Genomic DNA, 22,286 nt, shown 5'->3' with positions numbered 1-22,286 from the left:
AGGAGGTCATCGTCTCCACTTGGCTGTATCTGAGAGAGAAGAAAATACTGGGGGTGGGGGAAAAGTAGTGATCTGTAAACAAGCATGCACTCGCTGAAAAATTCTTTTACACTTGACACTCATCTCTGAACCAATTTATAGTCTGACACAGCAATTAAACTGCAACCCATCAACTGTGACACTGCAAGCTCCTCACTTGTCAGTGAATCATTGGTGTTTGCCTGGAACCCAAATAGGAGTATGATTTTTTTTTTTTTTTTTTCTCTCTCTTTTTATTTCCTTTTATTTAAACTTAAATCACGTTAATATTTTATGTTAATTTTTTATTTAAAAAAAATAAAGATAAAATAAAGAATATGAGAAGAGAAGATGGAAAGATGAAGGAAGAAATCTTTTTGATGGGGGAAAGTGTAATTTAAAGAATTGAATAACTTAAGAACTAAAAGGGCAAAATCTTTTTGTTTTGTTGTTCTAGTGTCCACAGGATTTTGCAGAAATATAATACAGTGAATGGGGTGTGTTTTGCGTGTTAATATTATATTTTGGTGTTATTAGAGGAAAATGGTGGTCATTTATTTTGGAAATTGACAAACTAATTAAACAATAAATTGTTTTGTTTTTGGTAACTCATGTTTGCTCTCTAATTAGAATAGTAGCCTACCACCACCTACTTGGAGGATTCTAAACCCTAGCACACGAGCAAAATACATCTCCTATATTTCTTTAGGATAAAAATATAATGCAGATATATTTATTCATCTCGTCACCTCTGTGATCCAAACTTATAACCTTGTCCCTCTAACCTGCTCTTGGTTATGTCATTACCAATCACGAGTAAATCTTGAGCCGGCCGCCAAACCCTTTCTGTTTACAAAGAAATAAAGGGAAAGAATTGAGTTACTAATAGCGCATTTTTATAGATGCTAAATAATTTGCGTGATGAGAAATATAAGAATAAAAAATACTGTTACATTATCAGATATGAAAGAAGAATAAATATCCTTGGGATAGCCAAGAATCTCTCCACCTACTCTTTATAAATAAGTTGAGAAGTGTGTTTAAAGAAAGCTAGCTTTTCTTTATGCCTCAATCCATAATCTTTGAAGGAATAAATTCAAACGGTGTGCTGTTGAAAGACAATGAAGTTCGACTCACCATTTGCATGGAGAAAATTTTGAATGCAACCCGATTATTTCAGGTTAGTTGCTGAAGATATTATCGTTATGCGTAAGATCTGCCTACCATACACAATTTTCTCTTCAAGGGGACGATTGCATAGGTCTTGGTTTTCCTAGCCAAAATTCTGATCTTTCACTAGCGAAAGTGAAGTCGCTTTAAGATACCAGAGATGAGTGGTAGACCAGAGAAAAATATCCTTAGCAGCCCTAAAAGATTAGCAGTATCTAGAACTAAATATGTGCTTTTATTACTATAAACTATAAAGCAAGTCACACATTCTGTCTAAGCAATCCTGCAAGAAAAAGATACTTCCTTTGCTGAGTTTCTAATACAACTTCTTGTAATGCAAGGAACAGACAGAGAGAAGATGAGAGAGAAAGGATTTAGAATTTGAGTTCTGCAAGTAAATTTAACTCCAACCAATTAAATCATATTTGAGTGAGCTACTATTTCACACAAAAATTGTGACAAAGAAAAACGTCCTCAGAGTTCAAATCCGAGTTGAGATCCTTTATGGATTTCTGTATTCGGTGCAGTTGAGCTCAAAAATCTGAATCGTTCAATTTAAATCATGTAGTCCTGATTAGTCCACCTCACAAAAACCGAAGTCTTCGAACGATTCAGATCTATCTCTTGAACAACCCAAGTTTCTGAATCTAGCTACCTTAAACACAGCAATTTAGAGAGAATCTCAATGCTTCGAATCCTACCAGAAAATTTGGTGAAAGTGCAGCACTCATACGCATGATGCATGGATGGACCCCACTCCCCCAATGCCCTAAATGCGTTGTTCTTGCTTACATGAAACTGAAAGTGCTCAAATTAGGTCGAGGACCCCATGGAATCCTTTATAGTGCTTACATACATATACATGCAGACAAACCTTGACCTACCTATAATTTTAAACAAGTCATTAATCATCCACAACATATATAGAAAATGGCCAACTAACTCCCAGCGTGCATGTACGGATGCAGCCAAATTAGTTAAGCCGGTGTGTTTATATCTCAACTTAACTTCGAATCTCTCTTATCATAATTTAGAATAAATTAAATTATCACTTGAATTAAAAAACAAAAAGAAACTTGGCAAATGATCGAAAATTAAATGTCAATTGTTGAATGAATCATAATCCATGACATACTAAAAATATGGATCCTTTGAGTAATTGAGATTTGAAGAATATCATTTCGGTCAATTTTTCAAAGCAAAAAACAAAACCCTAACTAGCTTAACCAGAGCTAATCAAATTATAAAAAAAATAAAAAACTATTAATTGATTGTTCCAATATCCTGAGTTGGAACAACCGAATTTGACTAAATGGAAATGATGACTGAATGAATCACAGAAAAAGATTATAATAATTAAGAGAGGACGATCCAAGATTAATTAGATAAGAAGATATGAGATAAAGTTGTATGATTGGGAAGGAAGGCATTCACATCAAGCTAGCTGAATGTGGAGAGGATGAAGACAACCGTGCACGTATGATTGAAGCAGTACGTAGTAGATGCCAAGGAGGAAAGAAGGGCTAGCAAAAGCATGCAAATCCAATTTGGTGTCACATTAATATTAACTTTCTTTTTCGAGTGGTCACCACAACTTTTTCTTTCCTGTTGCTTCAACTTTTGGATTTTCGAATCTAAATGGGGATATTTGACATCAATTAGTTGGATCCCATTACCTTTGAGTGATCGATCAATTCATTCATTTATCACTTGAGCTGCCCCAAAATAATATCCAACTGTTGTTCTCCCATTTGCTATTAAACTGCAGACAAGAGACATTTATGCTTGTGAAAATAATATTCTCTTTAAGGTAGTGCTAATCATGCGCTTATTTTTGAATAAGATGAATGGATGAAGATCAGTGATAACAAATTAACAAGGATGTATAAGAGGTAAAAATGGATGGATGAATATCACTTTCCTTTCTTTATATGGAACAACTAACAGATCAAATTATAAATGACATATGCATGAGTAAAGAAAAAAATGGTAGTGTTATCCACATACTCCTTTAGAGCAACTCCAGCGTTGGAGCCCTCCCCCCTGGCAATTCACTATTCAATCCACCTAATGAACAGTAATTGCCCTTAATGAACAGTAAGTAGCCCTGGCAATAGATTTTGCATCTTCACCGTTACACTTCTATAGCCCTGGCAATAGGCAATAAAATATTAGTATTTTTTTTATTTATAAAATTAATACAAAATAATTTTAAATGTAATATCGGATAAGATTTTTAATCGTTGTCGGTGCGCCACGTGTCATTATCCTAAGTATTATTAAATAATACAAAATAAATAATTATAATATGGATTTCTGATAAGATTATTAACCAATCACGTCGCGCCACGTGTCATAATCGGTTCACAATCTTTGAGGATAGATTTCCATCAGATTTTAAACGAATGACGACATGCCACGTGTCATAATCTGTTAACAATCTTGGATGATAGATTTCCATCAGATTTTTAACGAATGACGGCATGCCACGTGGCATTATGCAGAACCTAATCCTTTCTGAATCCTCTATATAATCCACCATCCATCTTCACAAATCTCACACCAAAATTCTCAAGATCTCTATCATTGATCTCAAAATTTCTGCTTCCTTATTCACAAAAATCAGTTTCAATATTCATAGTTTCTGTTTCTTTCTTTCAATGTCTTCTTCTTCTTCCTCAAGGATGATGTGGGAATTGAATCAGGAAGAGGAAGACTTGTTTAACCAATCAGAATCAATGTTCAATCAGCAGGGGGTAAGAAATGAGAGGGAAGAAGATGAGGAGCGTCAAATGAGAGATGACGACTTAAGAAGGGGCAGAGCCTCACATTCCCGTCGAGTCATCCAAGCTGCGGCTCAGATCTGCAGGCCCAGGCGTTCCGGAAACATTGATAGAAGCAGGCAACGACGAGGTATGGAACTCTTGGATGATTATTTTGTTTCTAATAGTGCATTCCCTGATACGTACTTTAGACGTCGTTTTAGAATGGAACGACATTTGTTCAACAAAATCATGATTGCTGTTTGCAACCATGATTCTTATTTTGTGCAAAAAAAAGATGCTTTTGGTGCTATGGGTCTACTGCCGGAGCAAAAAATTACTGCTGCCTTGCGGATGCTTGCATATGGAGCATCTGCAGACCAAGTGGATGAGATAACGAGGATGGGGCAATCAACCATTCTTGAGTCCCTGATGAGGTTTTGCGGAGCAATCGAATCTATCTACACCGCTGAGTACCTCCGCAAACCCACACACATGGACTTGGAGCGGCTGTTGAAGAAGACGGAGATGCGTGGCTTTCCTGGGATGATTGGAAGCATTGATTGTATGCACTGGACGTGGAAAAACTGTCCAAGTGCATGGCAAGGCGCTTACGGGGACAGAAAAGGGGCAAAAAGTATCATTCTGGAGGCGGTGGCATCTTTTGATACATGGATTTGGCACGCCTTTTTCGGGGTCCCGGGAGCTCAAAATGACATCAACGTCCTTGCCCAATCCCCAGTGTTCAACGATGTCCTGCAAGGAAAGGCACCAAAAGTTACATATGAGGTCAACGGACGTATGTACGACGGGCCATACTACCTAGCTGACGGCATCTACCCGCGCTGGTCAACATTTGTCAAAACCGTGCCACGTCCGCGGAGTGCGAAGGAAAAACACTTTGCAAGCTGTCAAGAGGGGTGCAGGAAGGATGTGGAGCGTTGTTTTGGTATCCTCCAAGCTAGCTGGGCGATCGTCAGGGGTGCGGCCAGATTGTTTGATGTAGAGTCGCTTCGATCCATCATGATGACGTGCATCATTCTTCACAACATGATTGTGGAAGATGAGTACGATTATGAAGCTGTTGATGAATATGAGCCAGACCCGATGAACAATTCAAGAACACGTATATATTGTGCTCATGACGCCACCGATGACCCCGTGCAACATGAGCCATTACAAAGGGATGGACGTTACAATGAAAGGCTCATTCAACGATATACTGCATTTCAAATGCCAGACATGCACAATGCCCGACAAATTGACTTGATAGAGCACCAGTGGGCATTGAAACAAGCTGAGGATAATTAAGTTCATTTTAGTGTGTTATTTTGAATTTGGTATGTTTATGTTATTTTATTTGGTGTGTTTTATTATTTGGTATGTTTATGTAATTTTTTTATGTTTATGTTTATGTAATTCTTAGTATATGTTTATGTTTATGTTTATGTAATTTTTTTATGTTTATGTTTATGTAATTTTTTTATGTAATTTTTTTATGTTTATGTTTATGTAATTCTTAGTATGTTTATGTTTATGTTTATGTAATTTTGTTATGTTTATGTTTATGTAATTCTTAGTATGTTTATGTTTATGTTTAATGGACTTTTAACAACATAAATAACTTACCAAATTAAATAACTTACCAAATTAATTCTTAATATAAATAACTTACCAAATTAATTTGAATAAATATTCATGAACATGGAAACAACATAAATAATACAAACAATAAATAATAAATTACAACCCAAAGTGATTGGAAAATTATGGGCTCCGATTACAAAAAGTACTCTATTCATCATCACTTAACCAATTTGTGCTGCTAGGATGATCTTCTCTTGCGGTGCTAGAACCACCTTGGCTTGCTATTGTTTCTCTTGCACGCCTCCTTCGCACCACGTCCGCTTTCTCTGACTTCCAAAAAAATTTAGAATTTGGAGACTTCCCTTCTAAAGACATGTTCATAATCTCACGATCTTGTTGAGCTCGTCTTTCTTCTCTAACATGTTCCCTTTCTTGCCTAAGTAGCTCTCTTTCTCTCTCATTAGCATAAAATTCTCTCTCAACAGCTGCTGCTTTTGATGCCTTATCAGCCTTATCAGCCTCATCTTTCGCCAGTTCCCTCGCCAAAGTCAATTCACCTTGGCGAGTAAGTTCTTCCATGAACTTTGCATAATCGTTCTTGGAAGCACTTCCTTTTCTCTTTGTAGCCTTCTTACCTTGAGGCCTAATTGGAAAACGGGTCGAACCCGACGCTTGTTCAGGGAGGGGCGTTTCGGGCACTTCTTCTGCATCATCTTCATGAACATGATCGGGTGTAGAGTTTAGAGGGGTGCTGTTCATGTGCACTTCTGGACCAACTGGCACAACTCTAAATTTAGGACAATCTTTGACAATATTCCAACATTCCCACCGGTTGAATGATTTATTTTTGCCTTTGGTTTTGGCAGCATACCAAGCTTGTGCTTGAAGTTCCTACACAATAAAAATAAGTAACAAATAAATAATACAAATAAATAATTATAATGAAAATAAGTAACTAGCAAATATATACATATATATATATATATATATATATAAGTAACAAAGATAATGAAAATAAGTAACAAAGCAAATAAGAAGGCTTCAAGTTTAGTAAATAATGAAAATAATTAACAAATATATATATATATATACATTAATTTTAATGAAAATAAGTAACAAATAAATAATACAAACAACATAATTATAATGTAACAAACAACATAATTATAATGTAACAAATAAGTAACAATAAATAATAAATTTTGTACGTAACAAATAAAGAATACAAACAATAAATAATAATATCTTGTTACCATATCCGAGTAATTTTCCCCACTTCGAATATTATTACTAGCTTGTGCCAAAACGTCTCTCCACGTACTAAACGATTGGCTAAGTAATTTCCAACGACTGGACATCGATTCTTTGGTTCTTTTCCCACCAATTTTCTCAAGATAATTGGTATGAATAAGACTCCACATTTCTCGCAACTGCATCTCATTACCCGTAAGCGAACTATGAGTAACTTCAACCCAGCTAGTACACAACGCAACATCTTCAATAAGCGACCAATTCGTACCTGCACCAGTGGTCATTTTGTTGAAAAAAAATGGATTCAAACTTTGAGACAAACAAAGGAATGTGATTGAAAGTGGTTGAGAAAATATGAAATTGTTGTGAAGGTAGATGATAATGAGAAGGTATTTATAGAAAAGTAAAAACAATTTTTTTTACAATTTTTTTCAGATTTTTTTTGAATTTTTTTGAATTTTTTACATTTTTTTTTGAATTTTTTTGAATTTTTTACATTTTTTTTTGAATTTTTATTCAATTAATTAATCTCTGCCGTTGGATATAAAAAAATTTGAATTCCAACGCTCCAGATTGTGCCACGTGTCACAACGGTAACTTTTCAGATTTTTTAAACTATTTTTTCATTTATTTTTTAATTTATAAAGCATTTTAATATCCACCGTTGATCTCAGATCGAACGGTGGATATTAAATCTGACAGTTTTAAAATTTTTTACCGTTGAGATCTAACGGTCCACATTAAGTGACCGTTAAGATCTAACGTACCGTGGGAAGCCACGTGGCTTCCCAACGGTAACAGACAAAAGTTTTTTTTTTTTCTGATTAAACTGTCAGGACGCACCCCCACGCGCGGGTGGGGTGCACGCGCCTGACACAAAAAAAATAAAATAATACGCTGACGCCACCCTGGCGTCAGCATGACGTCACTCCCACCCCGGGCTCAAGGCCTGTCGATTCCTCACGGGCCTGGCCCTCGGGCCTCCCCCGTCCCCCGGCCTGCGTCACGCTGGACGCCTTCCACCGGCCCTCGGGCCTTTGTTCTGGAGCCGGTCCCCCGAGCAAATTGCAACGGTGGGAGTGCTCTTATACCTTCCACACACACCACTTAATTTTCGGCTGATCAAATGAATTGAAGAGAATCAAATGACAGAAATTAACAGACGGTCTGTGGAAGTAAAAATAGGTGTGTAAATAGCACCACCCAAAAAATGAGGTTTTGAGGATTTTGAAGTTAGGGCCAAGTGTTGATGACAGAGGACAGAATTGGAGATATTTCATATGCGAGAAATTTAAAACAATGAAGCGTCATTTAATTTAGAAAATTAATTGGAGAATTGGTAATTCACGGGTTAAAATATTATTTGATGCTATCATATTGAAAAGTAGATGTTTTGAACTTTTCAAGTTGTTCGATTAACATTACTTAAGTTTGACATATCAATTCTAGACCTGATGTGTTTAATTCATGTTTACTGTTTTACGGTCTTTTTGTTATTTGTTTAATATATTTCCTATTCGGAGATAGGGTTTGTTAAGACTACTTAAACAACATTTAGGATTGTACTTTATCATCTTAACATATTATTCAGTTAAAAATTGAGAGTCTTTCAAATTTCTGGAGTTTCAAAATTCTTCAAGATGACCGTTCATGATCCTTTTAACCTAATTATTTCTACCGTGTCAAACTTAAATTCATATTACACCTTTCGAAGAGAATGGCCAAACGACTAAGATTTTGCACTGATGCCTTTTCGCCAAATAGTTGCATGTCTATTTACACCAGAAGAGATTGTACTCGTACCAGGATCTCATATTATAAAATAAAATTTTAGACTTTTTTTTCACTGTTCCTGTTTTTAAAGCTTAAACGGTCTTACTATCTTTATTATTTTCACCCCTTTAATTTTCAACATAAATTCTCACATTTCGTCATTTTCGTATCCATATGCTATTAAAATTGAATATTTAAAAAATAATGATACTAAGAATACTAAGCTTTTAAATTAAATTTACAAATCAAATTATGTGTCATCAATAAGAAATAAGTACGCTAATCAACATTTAAGTGATAATATAATTATCAATAACCACATTATTTGGTTTACCAAATTAGATTTAAAAATTTGACTTTCCTAGTATTACCATTACCCTTTTTAAAATTTTATGCGCTCATATGTGTATACACATTAAGCACTAATAGATAATCTGGATCTTTTACTTAAAGCTGATAGAGAAAGCATCGAATTACCAATGTCAAACAAAGAGAGACGTAAAAACGCAGGAGAATCTCCGCAAAAGGATTTCCAAATAGTGCAGAAGTGCAGGTCATTGTCATAGCTAGTAAAATAATTTTTTATTTTATTTTATTATGAAAGATTCATGCAATATATATACAGGTTCTTTAGAGGAAGCGATTTTCAATTTTTTTTTTGTAAATGGGGACTGGTGATGAGACTCTTTCCATATCAAATTTCAACGATCCAAATCATATATTTTATAAGTCTCGATTTATAGATCATTCTTGTAAAAATTCAATTCAATCCGAAATCATTTGCCTATTTAATTGTGATGATGAAATTTCAATATTTTCTTAGCACATAGTGTTCATCAATTTTTTTGAACTCAATTAGATGCCTCAAATATTTCTGATTTGGCTACTATTTTGTAAGGATGATCTATTCGGTACAACTTTAGAAATAAACGGTTTGGATCGTTGAAATTTGATATGGTGTGAGCCTCATAACTAATTCTCATTTTATAGGTAAGTACAAACCACCACCCAAGGCCATAAAACTTGAACATAGATCTTCTATGGATCTCACCGTCTAGAGCCTCAATTAAATCCGACAGTTCCCATTAACTCATTTCACTAGCCCATGTCACACAAACTTAGGGCTCTGATCTCTCTTTCACACAAACTAAAAGCCTAAATTTCTTGGTCCTTAGGATCCAAACACTAATATCATCTCCAACCCATGGGATAAAACTTAAAATATAATCTTTAAACCCCCCAAACCATCTCCAACCATTGGACTAAAATAAGTCTTGGGGAGAAAATATATCTTTGGGATAGATTCCCCTCATAAATTAAGTTTGACTTAAATTATTCTGGACCCACCAAACTGTCATATTTCAAAGTTTTTTTTATTCTTTTACTTATAATTCAGTTGTAATCAAATGAGATCAAATTTAACGGAAATATATATATATATATATATATATATATATATTTGATGGCTCAAAATTAAATCTAACTTCTAAAATAATTAAAAAAAATTATTTAAATCAAATCATTTAAAACTTTATAAATACTTATGTATTTGTATGATTTTTAATTATTTATCGAAATTTAAATATTTTTAAGTTAAAATATTTATAAAAATGAATTAAGATGATCTACATAAATTTTATTTTTAAAAAGTTACCTCATAAAAAAATTAGACTAAAATTATTATTTAATAATTTAAGGCTAAAATTTTAAATCATCATCGTTACAGAAAAAATAATTTCTGAATTATAATTTAAAATTTTCAAGCTCAAGTTTTTAAACTTTATTTCCAATGATTAGAGGTACACTCGGAGAAGATCAAAATTCATAATTTACGAGTTTTATGCCGCTCCTACATCTTATAGGTCAGCTCCGAGCTCAGCGAGCTGAAGATTGCATCACCAAATCCAAATTATTATTGTTTGACAACAACAAAAATCCAAATTATTACTTTGACCAAAAACAAAACCCAATTATGCGTGTATTATTTTTTTTTCAATTTCCAACATTATAAGGGATTTATAATTTTCGCGAGGTTGCTGCATAATTTATGGAACAACATGGATGCGATCCAATGATTCAATTAGATTTCTTCTTCTTTGATTTATTTTTCTAAATTTTTGTTTAATTTTTATTATTCACAAACTAGGAAAATGAGTATACGGATATCCACAAATCAGAGAGGAAAAAAATCCATTTAATAGTCTCCACACAATTATAGTTGATGGACATGATCGGAAATGTCTAGACATTATACATGCGCCCAGGTGTTCAAAATGTTAATGATCCAAGAGATGACAAATCAACGTATTGAGTTGTTACTGGATACATATTAAGACCTTAGTTTGATTTTTTTTTTTGGTCAAACTATTTAGTTTGATTTCAACTTATATCATTATCATCATTATCAGTCTCACTTCTATATTATGATATCAAATTAAACGGATCTTAACGGATAGCCATTACAACCCAATGGGTTGATTTCCCACATCTAATTGTTCCTCGTATCTAAGATTCATTTGCAAATGCTTCTTGTTTTCTAGGAAAAATGAAAAAGAATAAATTAAATTTTACACCCTTAGGTTTGTGTGCAGTTGCAACCTCATTAACATCTTTAAAATATTTCAATCTCATACATTAGTTATTATTTAACTATTAAAAAATCTGTTAAGTTAGCTGTTAAGTGATGATAACACACCCCGACAAAAATCAAGGCGTGCTGGCCGTCACATGCACGCCCTGATTTAGGTCGAGGTGTGTCAAATGACGTGGTAATAGTAGATTCTACAATTTTGCTGACGTGGTTGCCAACTTGTGCCACATGGCAAAACAATTAATAAAAACATTTAATTAATAAAATATCAATTTTTTGTTAAAAAAATGATAAAACTAATTTCGGAACTCCATCCTCGATTACAGCGTCGCCTACTTCGCCATTCTCTCCGAACTCGACCGTATTCGGTGTTCGCAACACCTAATTCCGAAACTCCGTCCTCGATTACAACATCGCTTACTCCCTTCACCAGTCTTCTACACTACCTCGTCTTCTTCTCTAGCGACATCTTCTTGATCCTCGCCGAGAACCACTTCACCACACTCTTCATCTTCCTCACCTGCCGCTAAGTCGCCTTGCACGGCGCATTTGCCACTCTCCCTCCTGATCCTCGCCGAGGTCGCTAGCCTTTACCAGAACGTCACCAACAAATTGATTCTGTGGTGGGTTTGCCTAACTTCCTATTAAATTTTTTATTTTATTTTATGAAAGGGTGTTGTGCTCCATGAATAAATTTTGTTTCTAAAAACTTGTATTTACTCTTTGAATCTTTTTTGCTTGTTTGGACTGTTGGGATGTGTCCTTGTCACTCATTTTCATATGATAGCAACCAATCCAAATAGTTTTATGCATTAGTGGATCTAGGAAAAATTATTTGGAGGATCATATGTAAAAGTTTACAAAAAAATTCCTTAAATATATAGTAACTTTAAAAATTAAACTACAGTTCCATCATTCATAATTTTGCAGAACAAATTACAATATAAGTTATAATTGTTCACAACGCGTTTCCATATTTTGAAAATGCTGCATTATAGCTTAATTATCAATAGAAGGAAAAACATTGCTTTTAGTATAAACCACCATAGTATCACTCAACCATTGCTCTCTATTCGGTTATGCAATGGACTTTGAACAATATTCATAGCAGAAAAGGCTCTCTTCATTGAAACAGTAACAACCGGTAGAATCATAACCAATATAACTAGCAATGGGAACTGTTATTAGCACTCCAAAAATCTCATTCTACACTCCTCACAAGTGTATTCTTCTTTCTAATAAGATTTTTAGAGTGCTAATAACAATTCCCTTAGCAAATACACATAATTAGATACTATGTTCCTCCTGTCTCCACCATTCTTTTTTTACAAGACTACCAATTTCTTTCAAATGAGAAAATTCACTACTTGAACACAATATAATGCCCAAGTTGATATTTAAAAAATAATAAAATAACGACAACTCCTTTTTGAGGCATTTTATTAAGCAATTCAAGAACTTATGTAAAAAACAACTCCGACCTTCAAAAAGACAATGTTCAAGTCATCTATGTAGATTCACTGAAATTTAGGGTCAGTTGGCACCTTGCCCCTTAATGGGTTTTGTGGCAGACAGTCCAGTCCCTACTGTTTGAAGCTTATTATTTTATTTTATTTATAAGTTTACAGAATTAATTTGTTTGACAAGAAAGAAACAAAACATTGGAGAATACCCTAGAAAGTTGTGCGTCTCTTTCTCTGTCTCTGTCTCTAGGGTTTAGGCAAGCCGGTGAAAGAATTGCCCACCAATAATGTTTGCACGCGATGCAAATGTGGTCAACTAAAGATGCCCGTTTTCTCAAGTAATTGTTGATTGTTTTTCGTCAAGGTTCTAAAAAATGCTAAGCGATAGTCGGGTGGCGGGTTGGCCCCTAGCACCTAGGCGGCTAGGCGGGGTTTAGGTGGCCTAGGCGGATTTAGGTAAATTTATTGTATGTCTTGTAAATAAGTGCGTATTGACACTTACAAAAAATTAAACTTGTATGAAATCCATGGATAAGATAATAAAAGAATAATAAAATGCAAAAAGAGTATCCAACAAGTCCAAAATTTAAAAACACATTAAGCATATATGCCATAGAACCATAGTGACGAGTATTGTAGGATGACACATCTACAATAAGTTCACAATTTAAAACCACATAAAATGCAAAATAGGAGGAAAATAAGGAAATATAGTAATGTAGATAGGATTTTTTTTTTAATTTTAAAAAAAAAAAACCTCCTAGCCGCCTAGCCCGCCTAGCATTGCCTAGAGCCCAACCGATTTTTCTAACCAATTGGCGAGAAAACACCTCGGGTCACTACTGCCTAGCGCCTAGGCGGCCGCCTAGACCCTTTTTTAGAACATTGTTTTTCATAGAGCTTCTAAATCTGTGCAACTACAAATTTGGTTCACACACTAGTACTAGTTCCTAATTTTTATTTTGTTCTCTCCAAAATTTCCAGTACTAGTGAGTGTAAGTGAGATGACGTTGTGATGGGTAGGAGTAGGTTTGGGATTCAGCATTCGAAATTCTCATTTGTTTAAAATTAAGCTAAAAAAGTTATAAGTCACGATCCAACGAGAGCTCATTAAAAATAATCTAAACCCAAATGTGTTAAATACTCAATTATAAAAATTGAAGCAAGTTGTTATTGACACTCTAAATGGTTATTCTACACTCTTTATAAGTTTATAACTATTCTCTTTGATCATATTTGTCGTTCATAGTTTAGTATGTGTTTTACAGTTGGGAAAAATGGGAAGGAACAAACATTTACTACTCACTCTTTGTAGCAGCAGTAATAATACAGACAATATAAGTGTTATATGAGAAAGCATTTGTAATGTGACTACACCAAAAGTTAGTTGGCGTCGATTACCTTATATTTGTTTGTTAATCAAGTCTATAGCCTAAGAATTCACTTTAATTGTGTGTGTGCTGCTAATACAACCCCTAATTAATCCCAACATCGATATAAACTATAAATTTTGCCGCGAAAATCTCATTGCAAAGAGAAGGAGAGCAAACAGAAACCCCAGCTTAAGCTATTTGAATTGAATTTGAAACAGTGGACGTAGATGTTAAAGCGAAGTCCACGCTTTTTCTCCCGTTTCCCGCGAAAATCTCAACGGTCCAAAAATAACGAAACCCTTTCTCCCCACTCTCTCTCACCTCCCATGCCATTGTACGGATTTCCTCCATGTCAGTCTCTCTCTCTCTCTCTCTCTCTCTCTAAACACTCCAACAAATCACATCATCCATTGATCAACGTCATGAAATTTGAATTTTTAAAAATTCATTCTCTTAGTTTTTCAATTTCGATCTTCGTGTGCGTGTGGGCGTGGAGATCAGTACCACGAGGTTCCACATGGAATCCGAGTTAACCCCGGAATCCGCCATGGAAGATGAATAGGATAATCGCCATGCCGGCCGCTAAATTCCGCCCCCGCTACACCAACCCTAACCCTGCCGTGCTGGACGAACAGCACCCGCTCACAATCCTATGGAACCACCAAATTCTCGACCCCGACAGCGATCCTCGTCATCTGCATTTTGGCCCTCTTCATCGACCCTCTCTACTTTTACCTCCCCTGGGTTGGGACACAGCTTGCTTGACCACCGACAACCAGCTCGCCGTCGTCGTCACCGTCTTCCGCACCATCACCGACCTCTTCTACCTCCTCCATATGATCATCAAGTTCCGTACTGCCTATGTCAATCCCAGTACTAGGGTTTTTGGCCGCGGTGACCTTGTCATGGACCCCCACCAGATTGCCATCCGCTGCTTGAAGTCCGACTTTGTTGTTGATCTTGCCGCCACGATTCCGGTCCCTCAGGCATGGCATTCAAACTGTGATTTGATTAAGTAATTTCTAACACGTTTATGTCCAGAATTGGATTGAATTGAATAACTCGTCAGAGTATTTTGAAGGAAGAAATGGACACAAGCTTCCCAATTTTGTTTAAGTTGAAGTTGAGGATGAATTGGTCAAGAAGGAAATGGATAATTGGACAAAATATGGAAGTTGACTTCATTTCTTTACTTCGACATGCCTTCAATCTAGTGATTCATCTAATCTAATCGAATTCTAGCCAAATTTCGGATATTAGGGCTCATTTAGGGGTGATTCTTGGGCCATAAGGTTTTCTCCATAAAGATTAGATGAGCCCTAATATCCGAAATTTGGCTAGAATTCGATTAGATTAGATGAATCACTAGATTGAAGGCATGTCGAAGTAAAGAAATGAGCCCTACTATTCCCACCAATGGAGGACATGGGGTGGTTGCTTTATCCAAGCCGCTTCGAGAAGGTTTAGGAAACGAAAGATGGCAAGGGGCTTGGCTATGCAGGAGAGCTCCTACTATATGCAACATCCAGGCCAGTAGGAAGATGGTTACTACTACTATGACGAAGAACAAGCAGGTGGAAATTTTGAGGGTGATGCGAGTGGTGAGAGATCAGGGGAGAATGCAAGCAATTCGGGCCAAGGCCTACATCTTGGGGCCACATTTCTCGCTTCCAAGTTTGCTGCAAATACAAAACGAGGAATTGCACAGAAAGCTCAGGCGGTTGAAGCAGCTTCTCCCAGTTTGGACATGCCTCGGTTGTCAAAGCCAGATGAACCTGATTTCTCTGTAGATTGAGACAATATACGGTTAGTTCAAGATGAATAATCAGGGAACAGGAAAACGAACTAACGAAAGAATAGTTAGGAACAAATTTTTTGTGACAATGATGTAAATTTATACTGCAGGTAGATTAGCAATAACCATCAGTTTTCTAGTTCTATAGTGTTAAATTATTCGCTCTTATATATCGGTATCATGACTTGTAACAGATGAATATATTAACTACTATTCTCCAAGATTCTAGCCTTTGGTATTTCAATTTAGTAGCTAAGATTTCGTTTCCATCAAAAGCATGAAACAAGCATGCTGTGACACTCTTGCCTTGTGGCCATTCATTCGGAAATCCATCAAGGTTGTAATACATTATGCAGAAGGTGCAGGTTAACCACAATGGGATCCTTCATGCTCGAAAGTGCAAAGCATTTGGATTTTTACGAGCGCACAGGATGAGCACGCACAAGAAGACTGGGAATTTACAACTTCAGTAACTATTTGCAGGTGGAGGATGCTGCCTGCTACTCCTGAAAGAAACCAGTAAGTTCGATCGTAATTTTCTTAGTACCTCTGAATTTCCATGTCCACATTGCACACTTGAGCATGGAACTACATGTATATCTGTAAGTTCTATGAATTTTTACTATTTCATAATTTCAAAATTTGTCATTTTAGTTTACCAACCCCTGCATTTAGAAAGCTGGTTTAAAAAACTCACAGCACACGTCTGCACGCGAATTTGATGCAGATTCACAAATGCATTTGTATTCTGTGTGTTACCAAACGGTATTGACGTATTGTTACAAAAGTAAAATTGGACTTTGAACACTAAAAATAGTACTCATAATTTAAATAGTTAATAGTTTCTGTTTCTGTTTTGTGGATTTAAACTTTCAATACGAGAAGCTTGCTTCTGGTGAGTCTTCAGGAGTAGAGGCCTTTGCCCGTGTTGATATGTCAAGCGCCTCTTGTAATCTCACAACAATTTGCTGCATTGACGGTCTTTGTTGTTTGAGTGCTGTGCACGACAATGCCAGCTGAAGCGTTAGATCAAACGCTTCTTCTGAGTATTCCCTGTCAAGTTTAGGATCAGCGAATTCATTAATGCTGCCACCTCGGTTGAGGACCTTTGCCTAGCAAGTAGAAAGAACAAATTGAATCAATGCCGGAAAATTTATGTAATCAATTTGAAGAAAGATTGTGGGAGGAAAGGGTTATTTTCTGACCTGTTTATTTAATGGCATTGGTGTGTTCAGATTCATGTTGATAACTTTCTTCCCCGATAGGATCTGCAGAAGTACGATTCCAAAGCTGTAGACATCTCCTGATGAATTTACGTGGTTGTTGATCCGATAGTCTGGGTCAACGTACCCGAAAGTTCCTCTCACTTCTGAACTGACATAGGTTTCTCCCAGCTCAATAATCTTGGAGAGTCCAAAGTCTGATAGCTTTGCTTCGAAATTCTCCCCGAGGAGAATGTTTGTTGGCTGCAATAGGAATAAAAGCATAATCTTAGAGAGTCCAAAATTTTCATTCATTTATGGTGACATTGTTCAGTTAGTACTACAGACCTTGATATCGCGATGGACAATGCAACCTTCTGGATACGTGTGGAGGAACGATAGACCTCGAGCGCTATCAATTGCAATCTCAAGCCTGTGGATCCAGGACAGGTTCCTATCTTTCCCTGTTGTTTAGTTACCACATACATTTACTAATCTATACAAAACCTATAGTTTAAAGAGCTAAAACTTTTTGTCAAGGCAAAAGAATACCAAAAATCCATTCTGAGAGGTTGCCGTTGGGACAAAGCTCATAGACAAGGAAGCACTCGTCTTCATTTACACAATAACCTAGCAACATAACAAGGTTCGGGTGTCTGATGTGCGATAAGCTCATAACTTCTCTGGCAAATGTCTCCACATTTCCGTCATTGATAATGTGCTTAACCGCTACACGCTGATTGTTTGATAGTATGCCCTTATACACCTTTCCTTTTATATTATGAACAAAATATAAAATTATATATAATCAGATTATAGAATATCTAAACTCTTGTTGCTTCATCTGGTATTTAGATTCTCACCAGCAGTTCCTTCACCGATGAAATTTGTTGGGTTTAGATTGTCTGTAGCAGAATACACTTCCTTGATAGGAATTTTTGGACAGCCTGATTCCTTGAAAATCACATCTTTAAACGCTGCTGTTTACGTACAAATCAGGCTTAATTAGTATGCACCATATGCTAATTGCAGCTTAAATTTGGTGTTGCTGTACTGTGAATGAATATTGGCAGGCATACCGTCTTTTTTTGGGGGTGGCGGAGTTGATTTGGTACGTTTCTTTGACAAAATGCAGGCGGCTAGTACTACAAAAACAAAGACACCCACGACTCCTCCTCCGATCATAATCCATAAACCTAGTTCCATCAAAGTGTCGTAATTGTTAATGAAAGAACCGGATTTTCAGTTTTGAAAGTGCAAATATTGATTCAGTGATGGAAGAAGCCTTACCTTTACTGAGTTTCCTATGACCCTTTGGTGGTTGATTATCTGCCAAGGAGAAAAACATCATTTACAAACAAATTTTAGTGAATCAATACACGCACGCGCACACGCATTGTGAGAAGTTTCATCAGGCTACGTACACTTGAAGCCTTCTTGTGATCCAAGGCAACTATAAACTGCACTAAGATGTGCTTTATCTTCAAGTTTTATGCTTGTATACGACACCAGCACCGCGAACCTGCAAACATTAGTTTCAACCTCGAAAGATTCTGCATCCGTGGATGACGAATGCCATGGTCCTATGTCTTGCCAACTATTCGCACAAGAACCGCACAGCTGCCCATTTTTTCCATCAGAAAGCCGGAATCCACAGTTCACCTCTAAGCTTTTCAACTTGTCTCCCAATCTATTTGTAACGTCAGCAACAGTGAAGTCAGAACAGCCACCGGCGCCACTTGTCAGCTTCTCAATCCCACAGTCTAAAACATCCTTCTGCAGATTCTTCAAGGAAGCCAAGCAAACCCCCTGCTCGGCAGAGTTGAGGTATATCAGTCCTATTTGATTCGCATGCTGCCCCAACGCGTAAAGGTAGACATTGAACGCCGATGTGCAGCAGTCTTTGCGGAGAAACCCTCCCCAATTTCCTGCTTCGCAAGTTGAATTTGGAGACGGCGATGATCCCAAATCAAAATGAAGGCTGCAGTTGGACACAGAAGGCTGAGCAGCTGCAAAGCCGGCGGAGGTGATCAGGATGAGAACTGTGGTATAAGAAAAAACTTCCTTCGCCATTTTCAAACAAGAGAGAAACGATGAGAGAGAGAGAGAGAGAGAGAGAGAGAGATGAGATTTATTGTGAAGACAGTTGAAAGGGTTTGGATGTATCGCTCATATGAATCAAAAGGAGGAATATTCGGAACTTGTGCTGCCGGCCTAAATCCATTGCAAACAAAGCTGAATCGAACTCGAGATGTTTGGCGGGCAGTTTAACGATCGAAAACGTCGCTGTTTGATTCATTCTATGTTTTTGGCTCTCTCTGCGTTGATGAAGTCTTCTGAAGCGTACAAGGCAGACGGAAACTGACGGCCGTTGTGACAGTGATAGTTACTGGTTGTGGAAAAAAAAACGCAAGGGAAAAAGCCTTTTTTGCACACCCTGTCAACGTGATTAGCTGCTTATGGTTGGATTTTAAGTCCATCTTTCTCAAATCTAAAGTTTTCTCCTCGTCTATGGGGAACAGCCAACCCCGCCAACAAGTAGCATTGTGGCGGATCTTAAAAGAGAATATACTAGTTGGAAGCACGTCGAGGGCACACACTGGCATACCCGATATAATCGCCTTGTGAATTATGGTGCAGGTACATACCTTGAGAATTAGATGATGTGTAGATATTAGATAGATGGATGTGGAATTTTTGTTTTCGTACATGGCCTTTGGCAGATAAATGTGCATTTCTTGCTTGCGCACGCACGTTATTATAGCTACTTGTATCCAAAATGTTTTGCGGCAACGATATGCCAGAAGCTGTGTGAGGAGGATCCATTGTCATTAGCTACAGGAAGTGCTTTAAGACTGAAGTGGGGGAGCGAAAGAAGCAGCTGATTTGTTAAATGGTCTTGTAGGAGGAGAAGGAGGAGATGATGGGATTATTGTAAGGGATTGTGATGGAGGAGGAAACTTTCCTAATACTACTTGTCTTTGTACTGAAATGAACACATTAAGGAACCAGTTGATGAATGTTGTATAAAAATGGAGAGATTTTATGGACGTAAAGGATTGATTGATGAAATGACAATGTTTCATCGGTTGAATGATTGTATAACATTTAGTAGCATTTAGAAAGTTTATGAGTGCTATAAAGAGTAACATAGCATTGGAGAAATGTTATGAAACACTTTCTATATAGCATTTTTGGGTTGTTATAGAAAGTGGTTTGTGGTGTAGTGAATGATCGACAACCGCGACCACTGTCTTGCCTCTTGCGTGCGGAGAGAGCAAATTTGCTGAGTACTCAAGTAGCAAGGGTGGGGAGGACGAAGCTGCCTTCTTGTATGACCGAGTTTCTGTCAAGTCCCTTTTGTATTTGTTTGACTTATAACATATTGTTTTCCGGCTGGCAAAGTGTCCGGGGATTTTCTCATTAGTGGATTTTGCTTTGTTAAATCCTACGTGGCTGCGTACTGTGTTTTGCTGTGAATTTATATTCCGTCGCTTCTAATATGATTGCAAATATATTTGAATCTTACTATCTGATATAAATGGATGGACCATATCTCTTGTCCAAGGAGTTCAAATCCAAACCCCAAACATGCGTCCAGAGTCTAGACACCAAAATTAAAAGCAAATTAATCAATCCAAGGGGGATCCGATCCAAAGGCAAATCAGATCATGCAAGTGCCTCAGAATGAACAATTCTTAAGATCATGCAAGTGCCTCAGAATGAACAATTCTTTTTTCTTTGGTTCGTTTTGAGAAGCATGCCAAGGCCAAGGGGTTATATTTTAAATGGTATTAGCATTATTATTATTATTATTATTGTATTATTACTGTTATTCTATTTCTTTTTTTATTGAACATAATTCAATGAAATAAAGAAAGCGAATGAACTAGCACTGCAATTAAAAACATATATATTAAAAGAATAAATTAGGTTCCCATTCCTTATTTCTACTTCTCATTATTGAAACCTTATTACTTTTTTATCAAAGTTCCTTGACTTTTCTTCATGTGATTATTTGAATATTAAATTATTTACAAGTCATTATATGTCAATTTAAATTTAAAATATGGCTACAAATTAAAATTCAAAATTATGAGTACAAATTAAAACTAAAAAGAATATTGGTATAAATAAAAAAATGGGTTATTTTGGTTCCAGTCTCTAATCAACCTAGTTATTAGAATAAAATCTAATTTGTTTAAATAATTTGATCAAGGTCCCTAGAATCATTTAAGGGATTTAACTAATGCATTTATACATTCAATATCCCACAAATTATGAAATTTAAACAAATCCAAATAATATTGTTACAAGTATAACAATTACTTAAAAATCAATAATAGAGTAATTTGTTTTTCACATAGTTCTAGCAAAAAGAAAAAGTACCCACGTAATTGTTAATGTAGTCAAGAAATAACTATTGATATATTTTAAAACATAAAATAAACACATATAGAGAACCTAATTTATTCTTAAAATAAATACACCAAGTATCTCTTTGGAGACTCACTTTCCGATCCATTGGAGATTCATTTTGACCATATATTTGTTTTATACTTCTATATAATAGTTGTCTCTATTTAGAGACTCCACTGAAGATGCTCTCAGAGAAAGTAATATATTTATATCCATATGCATGGCGCCAATATAAAAGTGAATTAGGCATGGTTTGAAGAGTTTTGCATGGCACCAATATAAAATCATATGAATATCAAACCTTCTAATTAAGAAAAAACAAAACTACGAAAGTTATTAAACCAGATACAAAATTAACCATGAGAATGACTAAGTTTAGCGGACATTATTAAATTGGATTAATGTGGAGATGTGACTAGTTTGGTGATCGATTAATAAGGAGAGATGAGAACTAAGCCTCATCGGCCTATATATGTGAAGTGTTCGGATGACTCTTTAAGTCTTGATCCCTAAGACTCAAACATTTCCTCCCAAAACAAATCGACCGTGCCTTCTCTCCCTGTGTTACTCAACCAGTTCCTTCCAACAGCAAGCAATCATGCTGAAATTTGCCATTTCACTGATGAGAAAAATTGTCCCTGCAGCTGAAGCCAATGTCCTTCAGCTGAGATTATGGCAAAGCTGCAATTTGGCAACAATGTCCTGAGAAACAACAGCTGCAAATTGGAGAAGCACCTGGAAGCCAGAGTGAAAATTTTGGAAGCCATAAACAACTTACATGATCATCAGGACAGGGCTACATCACTTCTATTCAACATGCAAAGCTATTGGATCGACTCCGAATGGGTGATAAGTTGACAAACAAAGGAAAGGGCCTGCTGAA

At 36.2% G+C, this 22,286-nt stretch overlaps 1 protein-coding gene across 1 annotated transcript; it reads right to left on the bottom strand.

Annotated features, from left to right (window-relative positions):
- Positions 1-16,653: 16,653 nt before the first annotated feature.
- Positions 16,654-19,057, bottom strand: LOC103963936 (probable LRR receptor-like serine/threonine-protein kinase At2g28960). Its single transcript, XM_018651581.2, has 8 exons — positions 18,409-19,057; positions 18,275-18,313; positions 18,064-18,180; positions 17,848-17,964; positions 17,537-17,755; positions 17,333-17,448; positions 16,988-17,248; positions 16,654-16,894 (listed from the first exon to the last, which is right to left on the bottom strand). The coding sequence occupies exons 1-8, from the start codon at positions 19,055-19,057 to the stop codon at positions 16,655-16,657; spliced, it is 1,758 nt and encodes a 585-aa protein (XP_018507097.2). The 3' UTR covers position 16,654.
- Positions 19,058-22,286: the final 3,229 nt, after the last annotated feature.

This window comes from the organism of the source record quoted next, unplaced genomic scaffold, assembly GCF_019419815.1.
Source record: "Pyrus x bretschneideri cultivar Hongxiangsu unplaced genomic scaffold, Pyrus_bretschneideri_v1 Contig13, whole genome shotgun sequence".
NCBI classification, from domain to species: Eukaryota; Viridiplantae; Streptophyta; class Magnoliopsida; order Rosales; family Rosaceae; genus Pyrus; species Pyrus x bretschneideri.
The sequence above is the reverse complement of the archived record's forward strand: the minus strand, read 5'-3'. Positions and strand labels throughout refer to the sequence as shown.